Source organism: Cygnus atratus, chromosome 1, assembly GCF_013377495.2.
Source record: "Cygnus atratus isolate AKBS03 ecotype Queensland, Australia chromosome 1, CAtr_DNAZoo_HiC_assembly, whole genome shotgun sequence".
NCBI classification, from domain to species: Eukaryota; Metazoa; Chordata; class Aves; order Anseriformes; family Anatidae; genus Cygnus; species Cygnus atratus.
The window spans coordinates 144,469,026-144,495,733 of NC_066362.1; the positions used below are offsets into that span (position 1 = coordinate 144,469,026).

A 26,708-nucleotide genomic window follows, 5' to 3' on the forward strand; every position below is an offset into this window, starting at 1 on the left:
TTTATATATGCAGCAGCGGCGGCCTTCCGATAGTATTTATTGACATCGTTGTAAATGAGATGTGCAAGTGGCACACGTTAAGTGAGATCAGGGTGTGGCCTAATGAAGTGTAAGTCATGAAACAGAGCTGGAAAAAATATATCTATATTTAGCTATGCAGCAGGAAAGAGGTTTGGGAGTGAGTTAAACTGTTAAAAGATGAACAAGCTCTCGGTAAGAAGCTGGTATTTGCGGTCTTCAAGGAGCTAATGAACTTGGCAAACCCCAAGTGGTTGCAGAGAAGATAGAGTGCATTCTTTTAAGTCACTTGGAAATTATCAGGTAAGGCTCAAAAGGTTTCCCGTTTGTTTCACATATTCTCTCTTTCAAAGGAAACAGAGTTACAAGTAAATCATGGTCACTCAAGAATTTTAAGTTTCTCCTCTCATCGTTTAAGACTCAAACCACCAACCTGCAAGGCACATTCCCAGCTGATTTTTAGCATTCTGTGTTGCATGAGGTTGGGGCAGAGGGGTTGCGCAATGAGTTGTCTTTTTGTTTGTCTGTTTGTTTTTCCCTCTTAAAGTGTTATTTTTGGGGTGGCGGTTTGTTTTTATTTGGTGGTGGTGGTGAGTTGTGGGGTTTTTTTGGTATTCACCATAAATTTGCACACGGTGAGTGGTTTTTGTCATGTGTACAACACACACCTTTGCTTGGGCAATTCATTAAAAAGCCAGCAGAGAAACTGCGCGTGGTTCGAAGAGGAATGTTGGCTTCGAGCACCTAGTGTGGTAAGCCACAGACCTCCAAAGACTGGAAACAACTCACAGCCATTTGTTTTTAAATACAAATAAGCAGCAGAATGTGTTTAAAAAATTGAACGTGAAGTTGTCAGAATGATGTTTTGGAATCGAATCAGCTTCTCTTTAAAACTGCTACAGGCGCGAATGCAGATTTTTTACTGAATATTTACATCCCGCATCAGCTTCCCTTAACACAATAGTTCGTGGCAGAACGGAGCCTAACTCCCGTTTGACAGGCAAGGTGATTTCCATACCACAAAATGTCGATGACCTGCGAACCCCATAAGAAACAGGACAGCGACTCAGCGAGACTGTCAAGCTGGTGGAGATTTTTATTAAATAGAGCACATTATACTTTAAAAGCAAGAAAGCAGATGGCACCAAAGTCAGCTGTGATGTACCCAGACGCAATTCCCATTTCTCAGGGAAGCTGGATCCACTTTCAGCGAAAGCTGAATTTGGAAAACAAAGTCGCTATTGTGGAAATAAAGCTCTCACGCCACGCTGACTCTGCACAAAGCCAGGCTGCAAGCCTGCATTTATTTTGTGTCATCAGGGGGGGGGTAGGAAAATGAGCAAGCACCGAGCAGGTGGCAGCTCTTCCCGCCTGGCCTCCCCAGGGAATATGGATGTTCCGGATGCTCTCTCCATGTGGAGAAGTAAACCAAAGGCCGGTCTCCCTGCACCCGCCTTTTCAAGGTGCTATATTGACCAGAAAGCACAAGTAATTCAATAAATCAGGATGCAGGTATCCTGGTTAGCGAGGGATCCACAGCTCTGCTTGAAAGACGCGGATATTTAAACCCTGACAGTTTTTACTGAGTCAGGGCTTGAAATCCAATCTTTGGTAACTAAAAGAGATGGCAAATAAGAAGTCCCAAGAGGAAAATTACTGCTAAATAAACTGTATTTAGTTAAATGCCTATAATGCTACCAAGAGATACTTACTCAAGGCACTCACGGAAAGGTGAGAGAGTAGCCTGAAAGCCACTGTTGGCCAAAAATAGCAAGTTCAAGTTTCTGAGGATGTAAAAAATCTCTTCTTTTCTTTGTCTTACATGCTCCTCTCAGAAGTGAGATCCCTCCTCGAGCCCGTAGGGCTCTGCCCTCTTCCCCTGGGTATCCTGTTGGGCTGGAAATGGTTGCTTTTATGCAGACCCTCATCTGGTGTAGATTTCAGCTCAGTCCGACTCCACGGCAGGAGAACTGTCCTGATTAAGGCTCTTTCTTCTCAGCCAGGAAGCCAAACCAAAATCCAAACCAAATTCTCTGCAGCCAGGATAAACTTGGTAAACAAGATAAACTTTAGATGGAGATAAAACCAGATGATTCTCCAACAGATATTTTACTTCAGCTTTGAAGTAATTTTAGCTGGCACCTCACTTATGTAGTTTGATATTTAAATTCTTCTCAACTGTATTTTTATCTACTTCTGAAGAATACCAAGCAGCATAGCATCCTACTTAATTTTTTTTCAGAATACCAGATAAAAAAATTGCGGAAGGTCAGTTCTCAAAACCACAGTCAAAATCTTGTTGTTTTTATTCTATTTAATGCTTAATATCTGGGAAAATACAATAAATAATTCTTCAGTTTAGAACAACTAGATGATATGCTTAATAACAAAATGTTCAAAGAGGATGTAAAAACAAATTAATATCTTCCTATTTAACTTAATTGACAAAGCAGGTCTCAGTTTAAGACAACTGAGAAATTTTCAGCCTTAAAAGACAAATGAACGTGTTTTGCCCTTCCCTAAACATGTGGCTATCATTGAAACCAATGGAAGCACTATGTGTGTGTATATATATATATATTTTTACATATATATATATGCACACACAAATATATATATATATATATGCCTGCATTGGGGGCAGAATTCGACCATTCTTACAAAATGGCAGTTTGCAGTTGTCACTCGGGTGTTTATTAATAAATAGGACTTCAGAGCTTTCACATATCCTGCATTTTCCAAATCCTGCAACCGCAACTTATATGAAACGTTAGCATATAAAAAGTCATCATTGTACAACCACTTTTTTTTCAAAAGTCAGTGTCAAAAACATGAAAAACATCTAATTTAATAAAACCAGGCATTTGTTTAAGTGCTGAGGTTTGTGTTAGCTTTTTTTCTGCTTTAAGCACTGTTAAAACACAAAAGGCAGAAGTGGCTCAGAAAATGACAAACGCTCCAACAACGTACTTGCAGCTTTAACAACACTTATCTGACGCTAGGGTTAATTGAAAAACAACGTAAACACAATGAGGTACAGATACCAAGGGACATTCCTCACAACTGTGCAAACCGTGGGCCTCATCCTGCAAACACCACCAGCTCCAGAGCTTCGGTTCCCTGCAGCCGCCGCTGCCGTCTGCAGGAGGGGGCCCGGTGCCCGCCGTGCCATGCACCGAACACGTTGGAAGTGCCTCGGATTTCAAACTGACACAAATCCACGTTTCATTTCTTCAGACTGTAAACGGTGAGATAGCTTCTGAAAAGTTTCATATAAATGCTCCTTTAAAACTCTCAGAGGTTTTATATGTCAAGGTAAATCGAAGATAACATCAAACTGCTTTTAAATTAGGCAAATGGTGCTTGCTCTGCTTTTTGTAAAAAAGCAACCATATTCCTTTGCTGTAAGATTCTTTATACACCTCCAGTCACTCTTTCCTTTATTTCTCAGGAAGTACGAGAGAGCTATGATAATTTTATTGGTGTTGGAGATCTGGAACAGCCCTATGGATTTTTGTGGTGACATTAAATCTTTAAGTTCATCCTTTTTCACAAGTCTTTCCTCCGGTTTGTTTTATTCTGCTTCCTCGCTCTTCTCAGAACCACCTCCAGCTGAATTATCTGCCTCATACTTTTTGTCAAGAGCATCTTCAAAAGATTTCCCACTGCAGTCATAGGTCTTACTTGTAGATCCCGTATGTGTTCGAATGCGAGCTCCTGGCTGGTAGAGCTGCATGGCTGGACGATCCTAGAAGGAAGCAGATATGGTTAACTCTCTGAAAAACTACGTGGGATACATAAGTGGGATTTTTAAGTGATTAATATTTGCAAAGAAAGTAGATTTTGTGTTAAATTACTTTACATATCATAAGACCTGGGAAAAAATGAAGTGTAATAAAAATGAACTGCGTATTTAATATCTGTCTTGCTTACAACACTATTCTTGGAAGCCAGGCATTTTGAATAAAAGAAAAAAGCTCTAAAAATTAAAGATCTTGTGGTACAACTGATGTAAACACGGAGAAATACTGCAGACAATTATCAGACACAACGTTATACATTTGCACTGTTATCGCTCTGCTTCATCATGCCTCCCATTCTGAGTATGAGAGCAGGGAAATTCACCCACTGACACTAATAAACAAAGTATGATTTTAAAACACACAGGCTTTGTGAGTGACTCGATTGTGCACATGCTGATTTGATCATTGTGAAATGGAAGGAGACAGTTAACAAGGAAAAGACACCTTGAACTTGCAAATGTTCCACAGCTCTTGGGAGCACTTTTTTGTTTGGGCAATTTTAATACTAAAATGTATTATTGAAACTCAGCTTAAGAAGTCTTTTCCTAGGAACAGTGTTTTACTCTCACAAATACCAGTTGTTAATGTTACAGGGCAACCCATTAACCAAAACCAGAGCTTTTTGATCAAATTCTCATGTTAAGTTTAGCAAACAAAATTAAACTGCCTATTTTCAGCAGAGTGCTGAAATTGTTCTACATCAAACCGTATCAATTTCCATCTCTCTTTATAACTTGAAGCCATTCAGATCTTTTATTCTTCCATTCTGTTTTTTTTTGTTCTTATTACCAATATGTATTTTCCCTTTTTGCTTTACCTTTGTGTGTCTTTTTCACTCCACTTTATTCTCCATCTCTTTAGACCAGATATCAAGATTCACGATCAGGCCATACAACTAAACCATTCGAGCTAGTGCTTTGTCGTGTCATAGGAAACGCGTAACATGCATCCTTCTGCATCACAAACAGCTCTTCAACTTCCCATTTTCTCATTCTTACAAACTCCAGAAAGATGCTTGGTTTGTGTAAAACTTGTGCTGACTATACTAATTCTGCACGTAAGCTGGAAAACTCAGCTTCTGTTGTGATAAATACTCTAAGGAAAAAAAGTAACAAAACTGCAAAAAACTTTACCATTATTGCTTATTTTGGATAGGGAACAAGCCTAGAACTTGAAGTGTGGGGTAATCCAGAGACTCAGCAAGTTACCAGAAGTGTGATGAGGAGGCTTCTTAAGGCTTGACAAAAGGCCCCCAGCACCCACCATCTACTTCCAAGGCTGCAGATATTTCACCGGACTCCACGTTTAGCACGGCAAACATGAGGAAAACCGCTTTTCCCATATCCCTGTTTCTGAACCAGCCAGCTTTCTGACTGCTCTAAGCTTGAGCTATCGGTGTACGTGGAAGTGGCTATTGTGCACATGGAGATAAACCTCGTACACGCTGCCCAGCTGAGCTCTGCATAAGCAAAGATCTGGGCTCACCGGGCTCCTTGGGTTTGCACCAAGTGACCTACACGGCACGCACAGCGAGGCCACCTGGCCTGGCTCCGGGTACCCTCCGTATGGACTCACTCCACACGTGACCAATTTACCCTTTGCCAGCTCTAGCCTCCGCCACCGATCAGGAATTTGGTTTGAAAGGTTTCACACGCTGAATAAATTTCTACACAAAATAGTGTTTCAGTCATCTTTTGGAGGAAATCTAGGATCAGAATAGAGAAAGAATGAGGCTGACAGGGATAGCCACCTCCTGAAAAGACTTTGGCACATCCACGAAATCAGAGAGTCTGAGAAAAATGGTGTCCATGTTTCTGGGAGGCAAGAGGGGAGAGATCTAATGTACACCTTGCTACGGGCACCATTTTTGCACCTGTTCTTTCCCTGGCATTGACCGCGAGTATCATTTGTGGTAAGCAAACAACAGCCTTTTCTAACTGGCAGATATACAAAGTACTGAAGGGTTCACACATTCACACCTTCTAAATACAGGGGCTTCTGAATTAGCCATTTATTAAAGTCCGTACAGTTCCCGTATTAGGCATGTCCTGGCCAACCCATAATTTAATTACTTTATGGGCTGGGTAATGGCAACATATTTTTAAAAGGTTAGCATGCCACAGTTTTTGAATTTCATTGCAGACCAGATGTATCGCATTTTTTAATACGCTCATAAAATACGAGGCTTCCAAGAATAGTGTTCTAAAAATGCCAGGGTTGAAAGGAAGACAGATTATGCTATATATTGTACATACAAATGAGCAGAGACCAGTGACCTTAACTTATTTTAGCTGCTGTTGTCCTCTGACAGTAATAAAAAGAAGTCAGGGTTTTACTGAAAATTAAATAAGGAACTGCTTTTTCTCAAGAAAAGCATCTTTATGCTGAGTTTGCTAAAGTAAAGCCTGTGATCTTGAAGCATATTTAACTAATGAAAGATTATCCTAAATGAATAAAAGAACCTTATTTCTTATGCGCTCCTTTTTGGATGCCATGTCATCACACTTGTCCTCTTTACCCAGTTTGTCTACTGCCTCCACAGTGAAGCTGTAGTTGTGGTTCCCTTTCTTTCCTCTGTCTTGGCTGTATCCTTTCCCCCATTTCAGTTCTTCTTCATTCCTTCTCACAAACTTGTCAAACTCATAGTGAGCTCTATGCTTTCTGCCATCATCCAATCGATACCTTTGTCTTTCAGGTTCTTTTTCTCGAAATCTTCTCTCCAAATCTCTTTGCTCTTTGTCACTATCATTTTGTGACCTACGAATATGTATAAAAAGAAAGAAAATCCAAGCAATTAACAGAAACAAACAGCTGTTGAAGGACATGATACAAAGTTTTCCTTTGATTTCAACCTTCTTTAGGTGAGTTGTATGGTAAGGCTGTTATTTTTTTTTAATAAAAAGGGATTATGTGCAATTATGCTGAATGTCTCATTCATGTATGTCCAGCTCTTGACTATGTATTTAGTTCAAAATGTTAAAGATAAAGCTTTCCAAGCAAAATCTGGCTCTTGTGTAACTGTTGTGGGAGGATTCTTCTTCAACCTTTATCCCTCTTTGCAGTCCCCTGAGTAGCTCCCCAATGGTTCTCACATAATCACATGCTGCGTGCTCAGGACTTGTGGGCTGCTCTGGAGAAGACTCACATTGTGAACACTTGTGTTCTAGGTTTTGTTTACTGTGTCTCCAAATAATTTAGTCTATCTTTCAATATTTTAATTAGGTCAAAAACCACTACCTTATCACAATATAATATTTAATTTATGCTATGGGTTTATATTATAAAGACTGTTAGTTTGCAACATTTTACTGCCTGATACAATCCACAGCTCTCTTTTTCACTTCATTGTTCCTGTTCAGCAAGCATGTGCTTCTCTCATAAGGCAAAACTACAAATAATGAAGAAAGATTACAGAATGGATTAAATTTTAAAAGCAGCAAATACAGGTAGTTTATTTTTATGTATTACATACATATGCTACTTAAAATTGAAAGAGGAAAGTTGATTTTAATAGTCTGCTCACATTCTGTGAATTACCAGAGAGAATTAGAGAGGCTGGAGATTTTCCAATGATGTAGTGATCAAGCAGTGAGACGTGTTTCTCATTCAGATCGGTTTAATATGAATAAAAATTTATCTTTTTAGACCACTTTTTTCTTTCAGATAATGTAACTACGAAAATTATCGTGAGCTTGGGGTCTGGTGGGGCTGAGAAGACAGGGGCCCCATCTCAGGAAAAGCTGGAGATCTGCAACAAAACCTCAATGACAGGGAATTTGATCTTCATTTTGAAAGACTGGGCCTGCATGAGCACAGCACACAGCCCAAGTGGAAGCCAATTTCCAGCTGTCAGACACCTGAATCACTCACCATTACACAGGCGCTGTATCTGTGGCATAGGTACATACACAGAAAATACTACTACCTCTCAAGGGGCATGTATGTGTCCGTAAGTTATTTGTTTCACGATTAAATGTTACTCTAGATGCTACCTTCAAGGCCTAGCAAGGCTCTGGGGAACGACCTTCCCAAAAGGCAGGAAGACATCCAGCCTCACTCCTGTGGCACTGCCTGCTACCTGTCTATCTCCTCCGTGACTGGGGGTGATGAGGAACACACGTGCCCGGTGGTTGATAGGTGAGAGGGAAACAAACCCCAGCTCCAGAGGGGTTGAAGTAGCTTTCTAGAATTCAGCCATGGGGAACAGGCAGGCAAGAGTGGGAATGGTGGGCTATGGGAACGAGGCTACAGCGGTGAGAGAACTACGCTACGCCTCTTGTTCTTACTACTGCATGTGTAATACAAAAGGCGGTGAGAGACAGACAGCCTTCTGCACATATCTGTCATAAGGCTGTCAGTCACACCTTAACTATGCTGCCGTTGTCCCATTTATGAAACACATCTATCTGCTTATTGCAGCGGAAACGAAGCCAGTGTGATGAATGGTAAGGCACCGTAGGCAATTTAGTCGTCGACATCAGTAATGGAAATTGGGCCTTACCTGAGCTCTTGGTGGGGAAACAGATGAAATAACAATGAAACTCTCAACAATTTTTCACGCAGAAATCTTTCCAACCTGGGATTTCAATGCACTTCACAAACGATAAATTGCATCCACTAATACTGCCATCAGGTCAGTAAGTTGTTACCAAACACCCCTTATAAAAAGGACAGTTCACATGTAAAATGAAATCAGCTCCTTGCTGACAAACACCCAGCCAAACACTTGCATCATGTTTAAGCCTTCATATCAAAGCATTTAGGATACAACTTGGACACCAAAATGTAAATATTACTTACTTTTCCTTAAGTTCTTTTAGTGAGCCCTCTGATGATTTAGATTTTATACTCCCAGACCCAGGGGACTTTTCCCATTTGTTTTCTTCAACGTCAGCTTCTTCATCTTTTTCTTTGTGCTTTTCACTGGCCTGCTCATCTCCTTTTTCAGGCTTCTTAAGAAGCTAAGAAATATTTGTTTATATTATGATGTAAACTCCTCTGTCGTAATGGACATTTTAACAATGTATTAAATATATCAAGGACCTATTAAGACTGAAGACATTTAAATCTTATTTAATAATGTTATGAATATATTTTGCAAAGTATAAAACTTAAAATGTCATTTTAAGAGGGCAGTTTACTTTCGCTAAGGGATGGCGGTCATTAACAGGCACTCATCAGCATGCTTTTAAATATGCCAAGAGTACTGGAGAAAGCACTTACCTGCTCTTCTTTCTTTAGCTTTATATATAGTCTACGATTTCTTAGAAATCAAGTAACAACAGAGCTCAACGTTATTGCCAATAAAATAAAAAGCAGAATCTCTACAATACCACAAAAAGAGCAGGATTAATAGTTCACTCCTTGAAGTATTACATATAAAACATGCAACACATGAACTACTTGGGACAGGCTGGCATACAGAAATAAGTGCGTCGTATAAATACACCTTGACAGAAATAGAGACTGAGGAAAAAATTATGATGTTAGCAGGAAATATCATATTACGTTTTAATTTTGGAGATCAAGATTTCCAAGAATTCTGTTACTTTCACAAGAAATAATCCACACAGGGCTTGAGCAGTGTCTGGCATTACAGGAGTAATCTTTATAGAAGGACCAACTGTCCCAAACTATTCTTCTAACGCTTCAGGAATAAGTAGAACACCTCACCATTCTTTTTTTTTCCCACCAGTTTTTCTTAAATAAGCATGTGTTATTCTTCTCCGATACTTAAAACTTCTACAATGTTTCTCTCAGGTAGTATTTTCTTTTTCTTTCAGGGAAAGAACCAGCTTTCAAGGTCACGTTGCCACAGATATGTCATGGTGAGTTTTTCTGGACAACCAATTTTGGCTTTAACCATTTTAAAGATTAAGTCAATTTTCTTCTGAAGTTCTAGAATTGCTTTCTTTATGCCCAAATATAAAAAATGTGTAATTGCTTCAGAACTTACTATTTTTATACATCCAGGTGAAGGCAACTGTCGCCTGGGAAGAAAAGGAAGAGGAAAGAGCTACACAGCTCAGTGGCTCCTCTCCATTACAAGATCTGGAGTGAGTCTGTGTACTCTCGCATTACGCTACAGACTCTTACACCAAAAGAGCCTAAACACCTTTCCAATAACACATAATTTAATTGAGATGAATAGTTTTTATCTATGTTGTCTTATTCAAATAAGGTTTTAAATGTTGAGATTTAAATGCACAAAACACACCTGTCTAAGTAAAGTCATTAAAAGTAAATCCGTTCAGATTGTTACAAGGCAGCGCAGCCTAAAATTATATATAACAATATTAATATAAGCAATTAGTATATATAATTATATATTATAGTATTTATACATCATGTAAGTGTACTGCATAACACTATTAAAATATATAATTATATATAAACTATAACAAAACATTTAATAATTTGGTTAAAGCATATTATTACAATAAATCAGTTCTGAGCATAAACACAAAACACCCTCAGCATACGTGGCTAGAAGAAGATTTACATGATGAAGTGTTAGAAGCCATATTTGCAATAATCTTCCCAGGTGATAGCACAGGACAATTTGGTTCTGTCAGGTTACTTCAGCACAGAATTTGGCAGTGTTATAAAACGGCATCTGAGATACCTGTCATTGCAACTGCACTAGCACATCACGGTACCTAAGGTAATTAGTCAGACTTTTCAGCAACAGCACCTAGTCTAAACCTTACTTTAATTCTCCTTCCAGTAAAAACTGTATCACGTCAATGTACTGCAGCACACTGTATAAACAGTATTAGTGTGAAACCAAAGTAACTTCTAAATAACTTCAACAGAGGAACATTTTTTCATTAAGATACCTTGATCCTTATTTCTTTTTCGGAAATTTTCTTTTGCTTCTCTGCTTCTTTCCTTTTACGTCTTTCCTCTTCTCTGCGCTTCCTTTTCTCTTCCTCCCGCAGACGTTTCTTCTCCAATTCTCTCCGCCTTCGTTCCTCTCGTTTCTCTTCTCGAATTCTCTGAAGAGTTCAAAATGCTTAATTGTAAATTGTCCAAAGGAAAACCATGTGAAACATAAAATGTTGAACTTCAGGCAAAAGTCTGAACGTACCTGCTTTTCTAATTTTCTATTTTTAATATATTCCAAAAGGGGTGTTGTTCTTCTAGCTAAAACACAAAAAATTTGTGATATAGTGTTCAACTCCTAAAATATGTACTCATTTCTTTACTTCAGTACTAACCCCTTTTTTTTTTTTCTAGCTTTATCTGCAAGGGAGCCAAATAATTCATAAACCTATTTATTTTATATATTTTGGACAGCATTCCCGTCATTCCATTTTTGAAACACTGCTTTTTTTTGTTGTTAGGGTTAGAAGCACCACAGATAGACTGCATAATTTTTTAACATTTAATTAAAAATCATGTATTTTTGGTTCAGAGAATGGCATTTTTTCTCTTGCTCATCAAAAAGGAAAGAAATGTGCTCAGTATCTACTCCTACTATATTCCTACCATATATCTATTCCTCTTGTAATCTTTTTTTTTTGACATCAAAACCCACCTAGATTGCTGTTCATGTACAGCCCACATTATTGTAATCTCACATGTCACTCTTCAATCCCAAATTTCAGATTACATTATGAAGGAAACATTGTCATTCTCATAACATTTATGTTTAACTCCCATTTGGCATTCACCATTCCATGGGAAAACAGGATAAATAAAAGATAAGTGGTTTGTCCCACGGTACATAGCAAGGTATCAACAGATTCAATAAAAGCCTGTTTTCCTAAATAACGTCTGGGTTCATCTACTGGATCACACTGCCATTCTTATGTTAAAGAGCTGTCTCCACACTCAGAAATCTAGCCTGAACCACCCCCAAATTCTACAAAAGCTTGGAGACATCATCAGTTTCTGTATCATGTATGGCATCTACGACTGACAGCACTGAATTCAAGTTTGAACCGTGTGCCTATAGCTGCAAGCCGTTACAAAGAATTTTGCCAGTCTTAAGATATCCCAAGACAGAATTACAGAAAATATTTAGTACTAAAAAATGCTCTACAACTATTTATAGGACTCTTCCTGAAACTGGAGGAAAAATTCAAATGCATGATATGATGTGGAAGAAAGAATAGAAGGTGGAAAGAAAAAATGAAGAAAAATTCTTAATCAAATTTAAAATGGCATAGCCAAAATCTAGACACAACTCATATCCCAAAAAGATCTGAATGTTTCTGTTTCGAATGTCTAACTAACCTACTAGCAACCCACTCAATAATGAAAAAAACCTTGTCATGCAGTTATTAATGGGAAGGTTTGATTTGATTCAGTATTTATTTTTAGCAAATATCAATGGTCAAAAGCAACAACAAATGTGAGATACTCCTCCCTCTATCCCTAGACTTCAGTGCTGTCCCCCTCCTTCTCTCCCACCTGCTTGTAATTTTTGACAAATGTTAGGTCCTCCCTTCCAGTCCCTCAGATCTGCAGCTCTGCCTCCCTCTACCTGCTCCCACAAGCTCCCCTGTCTGCGAAGCGTTCACCTCTTGTCATTGGGACACGTGGAAGTGACCTCAAGGGGCTGGGGAAAGGACACACCACGCTACCCTAGTCCTGACTAAGGCTGTGGTGCAAGAGGTGGATCAGAAATGGTAAATATGGAAGTGCACGGAGGAGAGGCCGTGTGATGAGTGCTATCAAAACAGGAGGCCAAAACAGGATGTTTACCAATGAAACCTGAATCTCACCCACCTTGTTTATGAGCCTTACTCTAAATGAAAATCTAAGAGGTTTTTCTGAAAATGTTTAAGAAATGTTGAAAGAAAATAAATTACAAAGTGAAGAACTCCATCAGCAATAACTTTTATGTTTAATCTTGCTTTCTAGAAACAAGCCAGAAGAATGAGCTTACCTTCATCCTGCTACAGAGAAATTCTGTTCTATATCTCTCTGTCACACTGAAACTGATGAGCTAACGAATCTGACGTGATGCATAAAGCATGCTGGTTTGCGGTAACACTACCTGGAGAAACGCTGAGAATGTGAGGCCCAATTCTGCTAACAGAGCACTGGGTATGTCTTTCATTGACTTCAGTACCTGTTAACACCTTTGGAACTGGAATACAGTAAAACCCTGACGTACTTTTGCTATAAACATACTTCCCACTGAAGTAATCTTTGGTTTTGTACTGATAAGACAACCAAATAATTTGATTTTCCGTGATCTACCAGAAACAAAACATTAAAATTCCTAATGGAAAGCTGCCTTCAGGCAACATTGTTATTCTGAAACCCGCAACTCTCAAGACCAATCATTTTCATTGAGGAGTCAGAATATTTTTTAAGTTAATAAATCTTTCCTGAAATTGTAAAGTTTCTTAGAAAATTTTAACAGCTTTTACTCTGCTTTCAAATACTAGGATGATCTGGAGTAAATAAAAATTGTTGGGGAACTTTGTATCTAGAAGAGCAACTATTTCACTGGTAACAGAATTAGCTAAATGTCCATAATTCTGTCACTTCCATTTCCTCTATTTTTTTTAATTTCCAAACCTTCCCAAGCCACTATTATTTTATGTATATGAAGAACTAATGCCACTCTGTATAAACTCTTGTCACAGGCAGGGACAAATTAACAGCATTAATCAGGCTACTTGTACACTGTAAAGAAATAATATCAAAGGTTGAATTTATTTTTTTTCTAGCCAATTGTCACACCAGGGGAAAGAGTAAGTGCTCTGGATGTTGTCACTTGGCGATCCAGCACATCAATAATCCTTGTCGCCCTGAAAGCTGCATTCTGGCAGCTGCCAAGCCCCAGCATTTTGGAAAGAATAACCTGTGTTTCTCAGTGCGACATGGCACTGTTATTTAGATGTTCCGAGAAAATATATATCACATCACATTTGGAATGAAAAATAGATCTTTCCTATCCCAGGAAAATTTTCTCAGTACAGAAGGAGTCCTGGAAAGAGCTCAGACACTGTACTGAGCACAGGACTCCTCCCGTCCAGGACTGGACATGGTTGCTTGCCCTCAGCCTGTCAATCCAGAGGCCTCATCTCCTGTGACCATCCCCTGCAATGCTTGCTGCTCCTCAACGTTCATGTCTGTGCTGCTCCTTTACATTCTGTAAACAGCTTTATTTTTCTCTTTAACGTTCAGTTTTCTAACAGTCCTAGCAATTAAGATATTCTAACCTCAGAAATACGTCAGCAGTCTGCACTGCTATGCTGATCACTGCATTTTATTCCAGCTGTTTTTCCCACATCTTTCAGTGCCTGTCTTGTGCATTTTCTAGTAACAGTCTTCTCCTACGCGTTTGCTGATGGTCAAATAATTATCTAATGTGTGGCACTACTGTGGAGTGGCATAGTCACTACAGTCTGTCCAATAATGGTACTCTCTCAAAGACTGAATTGAAAAGAAGAAAAAACACGGTTCTGTTATATAGTACAATATGGATCACAGCACATAAAGAACTGGCTTTTTGTTGATACTCATCATTTGTATAAACGTAACTAGCAATATTCACATTGCTGAAGCCTGCAATTGAAATTTGATGCGATTTATTCTGGAAGATTTCAATGTTATCTCATTAAAGATTCCCCCTAAGACTGTGAAAGTCACGCCACATGCATACAGAGAACAAGGTGTTGCCTTACTTTCAAAGCTTTTAAGTATTCTTAAGTATTCATCTATCTTATCTTTTAAAAATATATCTTCCACCTTTTTGTAACACATCTGTACGTATTTAGAACTACTAAGGACCTAACTTTGAAGCCACTGTGCATGCAAAACTTCTTTAAGTTGAGTGATTGCATGCACAGAGACTCAAAAGCACAGGTGAGGTGCTTCCTGTCACTACTTGGCTGGGGGATAAAAATTTTAACTGTGATAACCTCAGTCTGTGTCAGACTGAACAGGCCATATCTTGCAGGTAATATGATAAAGATATAAAAATATTTCATATTCTCAATAATAAGAAAAGTCAAGAAAACAGACCAATGAGTTCCCTTGTTTTGGCCTCAATCTCTCCCAAAAGAGTCTCAGGATTGGCACAGATTTTCTCTTCATCAGCACAGTAACTCTCTAAAAATTTCCTATATTCTGGATCTGCGAAGATAAATTTTTGAATTATGTTAATACTCTGCAATCCAAGGCAGAAATGGAATCCGTTTTCCACTGTGACGTCAAGAAAATACGCTTACCATCTTCAATGCTCCCGGCTTTGGCATCTTTCTTTTTTAACTTCTTTTTTGAAATCTTCTGGAATGGAGCAAATTCAACCACAGCAGGATACTCCAAACCTTAAAAGAGATCAATTCTTAATTTTTATTCTGGGAAGCATTCTTTATATCCAAGTAAGATTTTCCAGACTCTTCAAACTTGTGTTGGGCAGCCTTACAAAGGTGAAATCAAAGGTGTCTCTAAAATCCCATCCTAAATTTCTAATGATAAATTGCATGTAGCAGTATTTTGGATTCAAAACAAAATACATTTATATCCGAATTATATACTTAAACATTATTATTAAAATATTATTTTGACATGCTAACAAAGGCTGTCAAAATGAAGAGTACTGTTGCACAATAAAAGTCTTGCATTATCATTTATAATTCCCTTTTAATTCTTCAAAAATTGTCATTGAGTAGAAAAATTGACATAAAATCTCATGCTGACAAATGAATGAGCACTACTGGGAAATGAATCGTAAATAATCCCGCTGCTTCCGTGAAGTGTGTGGAACTCCTTTTTTTTCTATTTATAGTGGACAACACAACTACTCTCTTGTGTTTACTGGCACCAGTTCTTTGAGGACTACCTTGTATATTGGATTCTTCTTCAAACTGCTGCCAGAACCACGTACAGCTTTTGAATTTTGCCTGGTTTCTGCTTAACTCAGGTTCAAGGCCATACTTTGCTGAAGTCCACTGAAAACTCGGTTAAATCCACAAATGTACTTTGTGTACATGGTAATCCTCATTTTAATTTTTGCCTCATAAATGCAATGCTGCCGTAAGCCTCGCCAGAGAGCTCTTGTGACCAAAACCTGTGCTCGTTATTTGCCCAATCAACCATGCCAAACCAACCTGCCACCTCCAAACTCAGTTCTGTAACGTACATGATATTCTGCCTTCAATCCAGTGTAATACTGAAGAACATGCCTAATTTAGCCAAACTGAAGTCTTGGCAGAATCATAAAATAGTTTATTTCTAGTTCTTCAGCTAAAACCACCCAACTCTTTCACAAAAGAAGGCAAGAAATATTATGCGTATTAGAAAAATTCTGGCATCTGCTGGCAAGGAGCTACCCTGCTTCCTACTTTACAACAGAATTTGAAATCTTGGAATCACGCACTGAGAGGAATGTGCTGTTCTCCATCTTTGGGGAAATCTATCCAAATCCAGGTTTGAAACCTATCACAGAATCACGGAATGCTTTGGATTGGAAGGAACCTTAAAGCCCACCCAGTTCCACCCCCCTGCCATGGGCACGGACACCTCCCACCAGACCAGGTTGCCCAAAGCCACATCCAGCCTGGCCTTGAACACTTCGAGGGATGGGGCATATGAAGTATCTGAGATAGGAAATGCTACAGAGAAATTCATTAGCTTGACAGAAAGCTTCTTTGGAGAGTAACTCTCCAGTAAGACTGGACAAGACTGTTTCACAGGACCCCTGCAACACTCAGTGTTCAGGATAGACAATGGTCAAAGAAACCCACAAATCAAAGTCTCTTTTATACTGCCCATGCAATCTTTTTAGAGAACGAGTGAGGGAGCGAGGCAAGGAACAGCTACAGACAAAGCACAATTTCTTGGCTAGAGCTATTTAATGCTACTATAGAAAAGGATTTACCCACACCTACATTACAGGGGTTTTCTTTACTGTTGGACAAACCTCTGTAGACCGAACATTTTAAAGATGGCAACTAACCTTGCAACTCCTGTTCTTGGAACTCAAGATCTCTGCGCTCCTACCAACAAATGCCTGAAAGCCCTCGCAGCTGTGGACATCAGACTAGATCTAAAGTTCTACCTAACATAAATGCTCTGAAAAGTCATGGCATACGTATCTCAAAGTGGGCAACTAAAATGGTGAAGACAACTGGTTTGGTTTTGCTTTCTCAAAATGGGAATACATAGCACCGGTTAATCTCACAGAAACACACTGAAGATCCAGCCACTCATGTTTTTAATGTATCAAGTTATCATTGTGATGAACTGTGAAGCTCACATAGGATAATTAATAGGATCCCGATAGTGGACTGCATAAAGTACAAGAATGCAGATAAAGCGTTCACACCACGCAGACAAGTAAGACTGCATGGACAAAAACATTTTGTACTTCATTATCTTCTAGCAGCTAGATTCTGGTTCAGTGTATTTTTATGTAATTAATTGTGCATTGAGCAGAAAAAAGCATCATTAGAAAAAATGAAATGAATTCATGTTCTAAAATGATATATATGTATATAGACACATGTAATATCTTACAAATAGTCCAACCTTTATTATCAATGAAGACATAGCCATCAAAGCGATCTCTAAAAAGAAGGATGTCCTCAGGATTTCTAAAGTTAATGTATGCTCTCGAGTAAAGATGAGGATAAAGGCTGCAACAAGAAACAATTTTATTTTCTGTTATTTACTAGTCTGTTCAGGACGGGAAAAAGTTAAAACTAGTAAAATCACACTGCAGTTCTCGTCCTCTTTGGGAAATGGCTAACTTAAGCATGCATATTGAAGTCCTTACGTATTCATATGCATATATAAAAAAATATATATATGACAAAAAGCAAATGACTGAATTTCTGTATGCAACTGTGAAATTTATTCTGAACTGAGACAAATATTTCTATTCTGTTTCGCCTCCCTACATTGCAGAGCATACATTTTCATTTTGCAGGATCAAAGCTTTATGTATAATTGTTTATGATTTGAGAGGTGAATAACAGCAGTGGTTTGGGGGAAATTCTTGGGCATGTTGAAAGTTTTCTGTTGCTGAAATAGTAGAAGGTAAAGTAAAAGTTCCCAGCGAAGTGGCAGTTGCCAAGCTGTCACTGTATTTAAAGAGATTCCCACCTTTAGGAAAGATTAAATAACTTAGTAATTGGCAGGATAATATGCTGAATCACCTACTGATAAACGCCATTTGACGTACATGTGTATGAATACACGTGCAACATCTTGTAGTGAAGAACGGTTACTGTGAAAGTCCAAAACATTTTTAGCAAAAGAAAGAACAGGTACTTACCGAAAGTAATTCTGATCCTCCTAGAATTTGTTGGCATAGGTCCCACTCTAGGTGTGTAAACGTTAACGTGCTTGATGAAAACCTCAGAGCTGGCACGTCACCAACCACAATGGAATCGGGGTAATTCAATGCATTACCACCCATCAGCCAAGTGTCAGGTACATGCTTTAACTCTCCCTCCCACCTAATTAGGATGTATAAAAGTTTGGTTTAAACAGCCTTTAGCAATGGCTATGTATTAAACCATTTTTTTTTGGAAAACGTATTTGAACATAAGCCTGTAATTTTAGAATACCTATGTTCGTAATGTTGTTGCTGCAAGTCCCGTCTTCAGACAAACTCACCGGCAGCAGTAGGAGACAATCATCACACACAGTTGCAACCAGATTTCAGTTTTGTAGCTATTTCAGCATCAGATTTCGCAGCCAGCAAGAAAGAGCAAAGATACGGGTTGGATTACACGCTCCACACATGGCATCCTGAAGAATCACGGTCACTACAAACCAAGCGATCATTTTTTCTTTTTCATATATGCATCCATTTTGGGCGTTGGAAGGTGACCATGATGAGCGCTGCTGTCAATAACTGGCCTTTTTGTAGAACAAAGTTGTGTTTGACATCATAGCCAAGAGAAATGTTTAACAAAGAGCTAGAGGGCTTTTCTTGCTCAGATGTTTTGCAAACGCCTGTTTACAGGGTGCCTCTACAGCACGCAGAGGATGCACCTTATCATTCTAAGGAATAGCTATTTCATCTATATTTACTCACTATTTTGCTGTTTCAGGAAGGGAATAGCATTGAGAGAAGTGTCAGCAACTATCACAGACTCACAGAACGGGGAAGGGACCTCTGGAGGTCCTCCGGTGTAACCTCTGCTCCGTCTGGAGCAGGTTGCCCAGGACCACGTCCAGATGGCTTTTGAAGACCTCCAAGGAGGGAGGTAACCACCAAAATGCCTGCTGGGCCACAGCTAGGGCTATGCTGGTGACACAAAGCAGCGCTGAGAGACACTACAGGCACTGCATGCTCCCTCATCCACCACAGCCCACACAGATGCTGCGTAGCACTGTGCAGACGGCCTGCAAACAATCTCCGGACAGCTCAACCAAATGGGCATGGTGGCACCTTTGGATGTGCTTTGTCACGGGGTTCCTCACCCCCTGCAGACTTCTCTGTGAGCAGATTTGCAAGCCTCGTCTGCACATGCAACGCAAGGCACCTCCAGGGGGCTGCAGAGTCACCAGCAAGATGCAAGGCGGATGAAACAAGCCAGCTTCCACCTCAGTGATTTCAAAGCAAGAAAAAAAAAAAAAAGATGAAATGCAACATTTTTCATAATTACACACAGTTTAAAAAAAAAATTTAGAAAACATAAAGGTATTTGAGATTAAAAAGCCCTGAGTTTCTTTTCCTAATCTAACAAGTATTGCAGTGTTTTACCATTTCAGCTTTTGTAAAATACAACAAAAATGCCACTTCTTCTCAGTGCACAGAACAGCTCGGTGACGTAGATGAATTTTTTTCTTCTGCAGTAACTTAGACCCTGTGGTTGGGCACATAACCATCGCGAAAAAGAAATGAAAATACGAAGACTTGTTCCTTCCTTGTTTCCTTTAGCTTGCACATAAACGCCATCTGTTTCCTGTCTGCTCTGGCAACACAATCTTTTCCTGGTACGTAACATAGTATTTTCCTAACATTTTTTTGCTTAGATTTATCACAGTATCTTTCAGAGGAATATTTGATGTGGTTATTAAGCATTTACTAGTCAGAGAAAACAGAGCGTTTGTAAAGTGTAAACAGCAGAGATTTACAATTTATCTTGCAAATAAGGGATCCAACGTTGTTGCTACACATTATTAGGTCTTCAAGAACTTCATCACCTCTGCAGAAACATGCAAAATTATAGAGGCATGTTTGTTTGCAGCAAGATACTGATGTGCACAGTAGCACAGTAAAATAGGATTGTCTCTCTGCTACTGGTGCTAGGTATCAGGGTAGAAGGTTGTAGAAGTACAGCTGTGACAATACTTAGCAGTTACAGGCTCTTCCTGTGATGCAGCCACTCCTACACAAAGTCACATTTCATACGCACACAAGTTAGATGTCAGAGTGCTTCACATGTAGGAGCCTGATCTCAAAGTGTTTCAGACCCTTTCAGGCTTCTTATCCAATCAAGTGTTCAGTATACCTAAAAAAAACACGTAAAATCCACTCTCTAAGTAGGAAGCTAACTAAAACTAGCAAACTGGAGGTGCTTAGCACTGGTCTGTGTATGAAATACTGTCTCTTCCTCGGGGTTTCAGAAGCTGAACTTCCAAGTGCAACTGCCTGCTCCAGATCCCCTCGTCACCTCTCTTCTACCAACTCACCAGTGCTGCCACGGAGCAGGGAACGCATGTTTTGCAGGGCCAGGACTGCAGCCACCAACCTCTCCTAGGAAGAAACACTCCTGCTCCGCTGTTGCACTTCATGTTCAGCAGAGAAAACACAGCTTCTGCTCTTCAGGACTTTGCCTTCCAGCTGAGTCCCCAGGCAGTGCACCGCAAAAGGGCCATCGGACCCTGTGTGCCTCCAGCATTTTTCAAGTATCCACCGGCAGAGATTTCTCTTGGGATTTCAAATTCAGTTTTGAGGTTGCATGGCTAGGTTTAGAAGCAGACAGCTGGCTCTATTTTGCCATATGCTTGCTGCCTATAATGCTATTTTCCATCCATATCATGTTTTGGACAGATGCACCGTACATGATGTTGGCATCTCTGGGATATCAATTAGAAGGACCTCTGTAGAAATAACCCAGATGAGTCTGTACACATTTCTTCAGTTCAACACACAGTTTCTTTGTTTGCTGTTGTGCATTGAAGGGTACTCCGTCTTCTAGGTAATCTGCATTTCTCTACACTAAACTAAACATCCCTTTAAACCCTGACTTTTACGGCAAGTTTAGCAACAGAAGCATTCTCACAGTTTACTTTTTGTAGAAAGTATTGTTAGCACAATTGTGTAGAAAGACTGGCGTAGAGGAAAGCAAATTCAAATAGTTATCTAAAAGATAAACACTAACATGTAAACTCTAAAAACAGCCACTGCATCTTAGTGAAAATACTTACCAAGGTAGTGAGTCGTGGTGTATGTGCATATAGGTATGTATAAACAGATAGACTGACATGCATATACACTTAAATCTCAATGCTTAAATTTGGGAGTGATTTCTGATCAAATTGCTAACTCTTTTGTCTAGATTGTCACGGCAAGCTAAAATCCACTGGTCTCCATCCTCTTGTCTCTCACCTGCTGTTGTCATTCATACAATGAGTGGGGATGGCAGCGGCATCCTTCTAAATGAACTGAGCCTTTCCTTTTTTGATATGAGCACTGTTTGCCCGGCAGGGGAGCAGAAACACTCTGCAGTTGTGATGACCAATCGGTTCTCATCCCATCCATCATCACAGCACTGGTGATCCTTTCGAAGCTCTAAAGGTGCTGTCCGTTTAGAGCTGCAGCTCCCATGTGCATACTGCCATCCTCCAGCACGAGTGCCATTTGCCTACAATCATCCCGAGCAAAATGTTGTGAAGCAGCTTCGAGGGGCAGAAGAGACCTGCTGCGTGCAAGAAGCTTAACCGCTGCCTTGAACATACGGCATGGCATCAACTACTTGACTGGCTTTCACAAAAGCAAAGCTCCTATTCAGATCTCTTTACTCTTGCAACTTCACGACGCTGTGAAGGAGTTCTGGCTCTCAGTGCCAGTCTGAGGGACAACCCAAACCTTGCAGACTAGAGCTCAACCACTGGACTAGAGTTTTAGAAGACTCAGAAACATTTCCATGCAAATTTAAAAGAGTATCTGGAAGAAGCAGTTGTTATTTAGAGCTTGAGAACAAGAGAGACCATCAGGTAGGCAGTCTTCACTAGTAGCTATAGGTAGCGTGGCTACCAGACGTCCCTCAAGGCCACGGAGTCAGTCACAAAAACAATGTTTTGCTTGTATTTTGATCCCAGTGTACAAGAGAGAAAAATAAATGTAATGCAGTGAATCACATGAATCAGGAAAAATGAATGAAATACAACACAACAGTCATACTTTGTGAAATGATTTTACTGAAATGGATGCAACTGTTATACATTAATGACATTTTAATAAAAATGAAAGTTTTACAGTTTGCGTATAAAAACAAGACATTGTAAACTTACAAATAACCTTTGGAGTGCAAGAAAGTAAAACTGGATAAACGCATGCGTATCTTGCAAAAGCATATAGGCAGGACTGCAAATGTTTGGTTTCTTAAAAAGGAGAAACTACGAACTACCTACTACACCCTCCACCAATGTCACCCACTGAACCATGTCCCTAAGCACCAGGCCCAACCTCTCCTTGAACACCCCCAGGGACGGTGACGCCACCACCTCCCTGGGCAACCCGTCCCAGTGCCTGACTGCTCTTTCTGAGAAGAAATGGCTCCTAACTTCCAGCCTTAACAATTTCTGAAAGTTTACTGTATGTTCTAATGCGTGTGAACACATCATGATTTAAATCATAAACACATTTACACGGGTATGTGTCAGCACTGGAACAAAGTGGTCAAAAGGGGCAAGATTATGCTGGACCAGTAAAAGAGCAAAGATCAGTTCAATTTTTTGCAGAACTGCAGCTAGAAGACCATTTAAACAGTATAGTTTGCTGGAAGGGATTGTAGCCATATACCTTATAAAGATAAACCCATTCTGAAAAAAATGCATCTTCTGTATTAAAACATAATTTTTAAGCAACTAAAACATAATTTTTAAGCAACAAGACATAGCAAGAAAAAGTGAATATGAAATGCTTCCCTAAGAAAAATCCAAATTTATAATGAAAACTTTTTTTTTTCTCCCTAGCGAGAGTACAGATTTCTAAGGGCAGAAGAGAATAGGAATCAGAAAGTCAGGAGGGAGAGAACTTTTTCTCCCAAATCATTATTTTATTACAAGATTCATATAAATGATTCAAGGCAACTGACAATCCAAGTAGCAAGAGGTTTCATTGTTCAAAAAAAAAAAAAAAGGTTAAAAATTTGCATTTGTTGCTTGCTACATCCTAAAGTCTAGTAGCAAAACAACATATAAAAAATAAAGACTTTATTTTCTTCATTTTTTTGTTACTTTTAATCACCAAGATCCATTCTTCAAGGCAAACGAACATTTAGTGTTCTAAGCACGCCCTCGACCCCCTAACAAAATAAGCTACTGTGTCACGCATGCCATTTAACAAACTTCTTCACATACACGTATGTACAGTCACTAGCTATATGAAAGTGCATGAGGAATAGCACAGCACGGGAAAGAAGCTGCAAAATCTTTTATCAGTTATCCGACATGGATGCAATGGGTAAGTGGACAGGAAGACTTCTGAGTGCTCCAAATTTTACCACATAGAGAGAAAAATTAAACTTTATATTTACAGCTGTTGCCAGCTGCTTATCTTTTCTGCAACTGCTGGCTCCTCAGATTCTTATGTCAATGACTGCTCTGGAAAATTAAAATTGTAATTTTTGAACTGGTTCCTAGCATTTGTGCAGCTAGACACACTGAGGACAAAGATACTCTTAGGAGAATTTTTGGTTTGCCTCTGATATTTTCCCCTTATTAATAAACAGCTGGGACCGAAGCCTTCAGGAAAACCATTTACAAATACAGATGACTAGGTTCGGAAGAAAAGCGCAGGCAGATATCAAGACTTTCAATCAGACTAAATGTGGTTCCACCGCACAAGCTGAAGCACCTACTATTTTGATGCACCAAACTGCCACGAGGCTTCGCTAATAGAGACATTTCTTCCTTTCTGCTTGTGGAATCGACTCTGAGAGAACCTATATAATCAGATTTACCCTTCTAAAACACAGTGGCAGTATCCTTTCAATTAAAATCAGCCCAGGAACTAGATTGTTCCAAGCGCAACTGGCTACAGACAACTCCCTAAAGGAAGGCTATCTGCTCCGGGGGGGGTCACCCAGCCCTAACTTTAAAAGTTGATCTGCAATCAAGATCCAGGATCTGTCTGTAGTCAATGAAAATAATCTGATGCCTGTGGAGGATGATTCGCTGCACACTAAGATAGGCCAAGCTGCGCAAAATGAATCACGTCCGTTAGTTTGTCTGAACACATATAGATGCAGCATAAAGGATGTTTGGTTTATTTTAACGGTTAAGTTTCTTCTCTTCTAGAAATTGTTTTGTTCAATAGGGGTTGATATTTGGCCACTGTGATACTGAGTATATTAAATAAATATACCAGCAATTCTAACTTATTGATATATACATTACTTAGTTCTGAATGACACAAAAATGAATAGATGTGGATTACTTGAAAAAAAAAAGTATGAAATAAATACAGAGACACGTAAGCACACAATTAAGTTAAGCTTAAATGGCACACATGAAAAATTTCCTGGAATATTTACCCTAGGTTGTCTTTCTCACAGCTGACAAACAGCCTGCTGCATTTTACCAATGAAGGTTAAAACAAACATTAGGGTTTCCAACAAAGCTATGCCCTATTTGCACATAAAAACGTTCTGTTTTAAAATCACCAGTTTAAAAGGAAGGGGCAGGAATGCACTTTATCCTGCTTTTCAGAAACATTTTAAGTAACTGACAGAACTAACGAAAAGGGCTCCATGGACAAAATACGTAATTTGGTACATCCAAAATACCTTAATTAGGTTTTAAACACCTGAAAACCTCTATGAACTCATATGAGAACTCTATGAGCTCATCCTCACCTGGGATCAGCAGTGCAAAACTCAAAATAATCATGGGCAGGTAGAGGATGTAACTGTTCCTCCAGTTGCTCCTTAGTTAGACAAGGAGGAAGGCGTCGAATAACTACCTGCATATATAAAAGAAAATGGAGATTTATCCTTGATCTAAATACCATGGAAAAAGACTAAACAAATCATATTGCTTCTCTTTGAAAGCTCTTCCTTAAATTGGGAGTTTGAGTTGGAGTGTTAGCCTCACAGTGAGTTACCTACTTGGATTTGCTGACAGATGGAAAGATTGCCCTATCTCAGATTCTGCTAACATTGCAAAACTGTCAGGTAACTGAAATAATCTAATGAAAAGCTTCAGAACCACTGCAATCTGGCCGAGAAGGTATTAAAAAAATCATCAAAAATGGATGCTGACTACATAAAATGTTTACAATATTTCTGTTTTAAATGGCTTAAACTAACTTTCAAGTCTCTTATTATAACATCATCTTAATGCACTGTATCTAGATGTAAAGGTTTTGGTAGCAGGGGGCTGCAGGGGCGGCCTCTGTGAGCAGAGCCCAGCAGCTGCCCCATGTTAGATCAGAGCCAGCTCCAGCCGGCTCCAAAACGGACCCGCTGCTGGCCAGAGCTGAGCCAGGGAGCGACGCTGTTTCTACCTCTGTGAGAGCAGACTGAAGGAAGGAAAAAAAACTGCTGCACAACAGCAGCTGGGAGAGAGAAGTGAGAAGCAGCCCTGCAGCCCCAAGGTGAGAGCAGGAGGGCAGGAGGTGCTCCAGGCACGCAGCAGCAGTTCCCCTGCGGCCTGTGGAGAGGCCCCTGGTGGAGCAGGCTGTCCCCCTGCAGCCCATGGGTCCCACATGGAGCAGATCTCCACGCTGCAGCCCGTGGAGGAGCCCCCGGTGGAGCAGGTGGATGTGGCCTGGAGGAGGCTGCGGCCCATGGAGAGCCCCCGCAGGAGCAGGCCCCGGGCCGGAGCTGCAGCCTGTGGAGAGGAGCCCACGCAGGAGCAGGGGGTCTGGGGGGAGCTGCCGCCCACATGTGGGGGACCCGTGCTGGAGCAGTTTGCTCCTGGGGGATGGACCCCGTGGTACGGAGCCATGTGGGAGCAGTCCTTGAAGAGCTGCTGCCTGTGGGCAGCCCCCGCAGGCTCAGTTGGGGAAGGACGGCATCCCGTGGGAGGGACCCCGCGGGGAGCAGGGGCTGGGCGACCTCCCGGCCGTTACCCCACAGATTTATTTACCCCCCCCCCCATCCCCTCCCCGCCTCAGGGCGGCCCCGAGGCCACCTCACGCCGTCCCCGCGGGGCGCCCCGTCACCGCCCGGGCCCGCTTGGAGCCGAGCCGCCCCCCGCCGCGCCGCCGCCGCCGCGCCCCTCACTTTGCTCAGCGCCGTTTTTTTCTCCTCTCGCTGTTTACCGGGCGCCGGGGGAAGCGGCGGCGGCGGCAGCGGGGAGGGCGGCTGCGGGGACGCGTCCGGCTCCCGGCGCGGCGGCGCCGCCATGGCCCAGCGCTCCGCCACCCCTCGCGCCGCGCGGGGCCGCCGCGAGCAGCAGGCCTCGCGAGAACTGGCCGCCGGACAGGCGGAATCTCGCGAGAGGTCGCTGAGGGGGGAGCGGGGCTTTCCCGCCCACGGTGGCAGAGTTGGGGCGGGGGTGGCAGTCCTCATCCATCCCCATCCCCATCCCCATCCCCATCCCCATCCCCATCCCCATCCCCATCCCCATCCCCCCGCCGGCTTTAGGAACCCCTGTGTCCATGGGGAGGATCACAGAATCATTAGGGTTGGAAGAGCCCTCCAAGATCACCTGGTCCAACCATCCCCCTACCACCAATGTCACCCACTGAACCATGTCCCTAAGCACCAGGCCCAACCTCTCCTTGAACAC

The 26,708-nt window shown here is 40.8% G+C and overlaps 1 protein-coding gene across 4 annotated transcripts; it reads right to left on the reverse strand.

Moving 5' to 3' along the window:
* Window positions 1-1,091: 1,091 nt before the first annotated feature.
* Window positions 1,092-26,355, reverse strand: UPF3A (UPF3A regulator of nonsense mediated mRNA decay). Of its 4 annotated transcripts, none has more exons than XM_035565591.1 (10): window positions 26,201-26,355; window positions 24,830-24,936; window positions 17,319-17,425; window positions 15,017-15,115; window positions 14,811-14,921; window positions 10,912-10,967; window positions 10,661-10,819; window positions 8,622-8,782; window positions 6,284-6,578; window positions 1,092-3,766 (listed from the first exon to the last, which is right to left on the reverse strand). In XM_035565591.1, exons 1-10 carry the CDS (start codon window positions 26,321-26,323, stop codon window positions 3,593-3,595), a joined length of 1,392 nt encoding a protein of 463 aa, XP_035421484.1. In that variant the 5' UTR covers window positions 26,324-26,355; the 3' UTR covers window positions 1,092-3,592. The 4 variants fall into 4 exon arrangements, with proteins under 4 accessions (XP_035421484.1, XP_050564301.1, XP_035421486.1 ...); XM_050708344.1 differs by having other exon boundaries at window positions 6,504-6,578; window positions 26,201-26,345; XM_035565592.2 differs by having other exon boundaries at window positions 3,566-3,766; window positions 6,340-6,578; window positions 26,201-26,345.
* Between the last annotated feature and the right edge of the window lie 353 nt (window positions 26,356-26,708).

Coding starts and splice junctions, on each gene's coding strand:
- UPF3A (XM_035565591.1), bottom strand. CDS start 26,323: ATGGCGGCGCCGCCGCGCCGGGAGCCGGACGCGTCCCCGCAGCCGCCC. Junction 15,116..17,318: donor TGTCTTCATTGATAATAAAG/GTTGGACTATTT, acceptor ATCTCTTTTAAG/GTTTGGAGTATCCTGCTGTG. Junction 6,579..8,621: donor CTAAAAGAACTTAAGGAAAA/GTAAGTAATATT, acceptor ACATATTCGTAG/GTCACAAAATGATAGTGACA.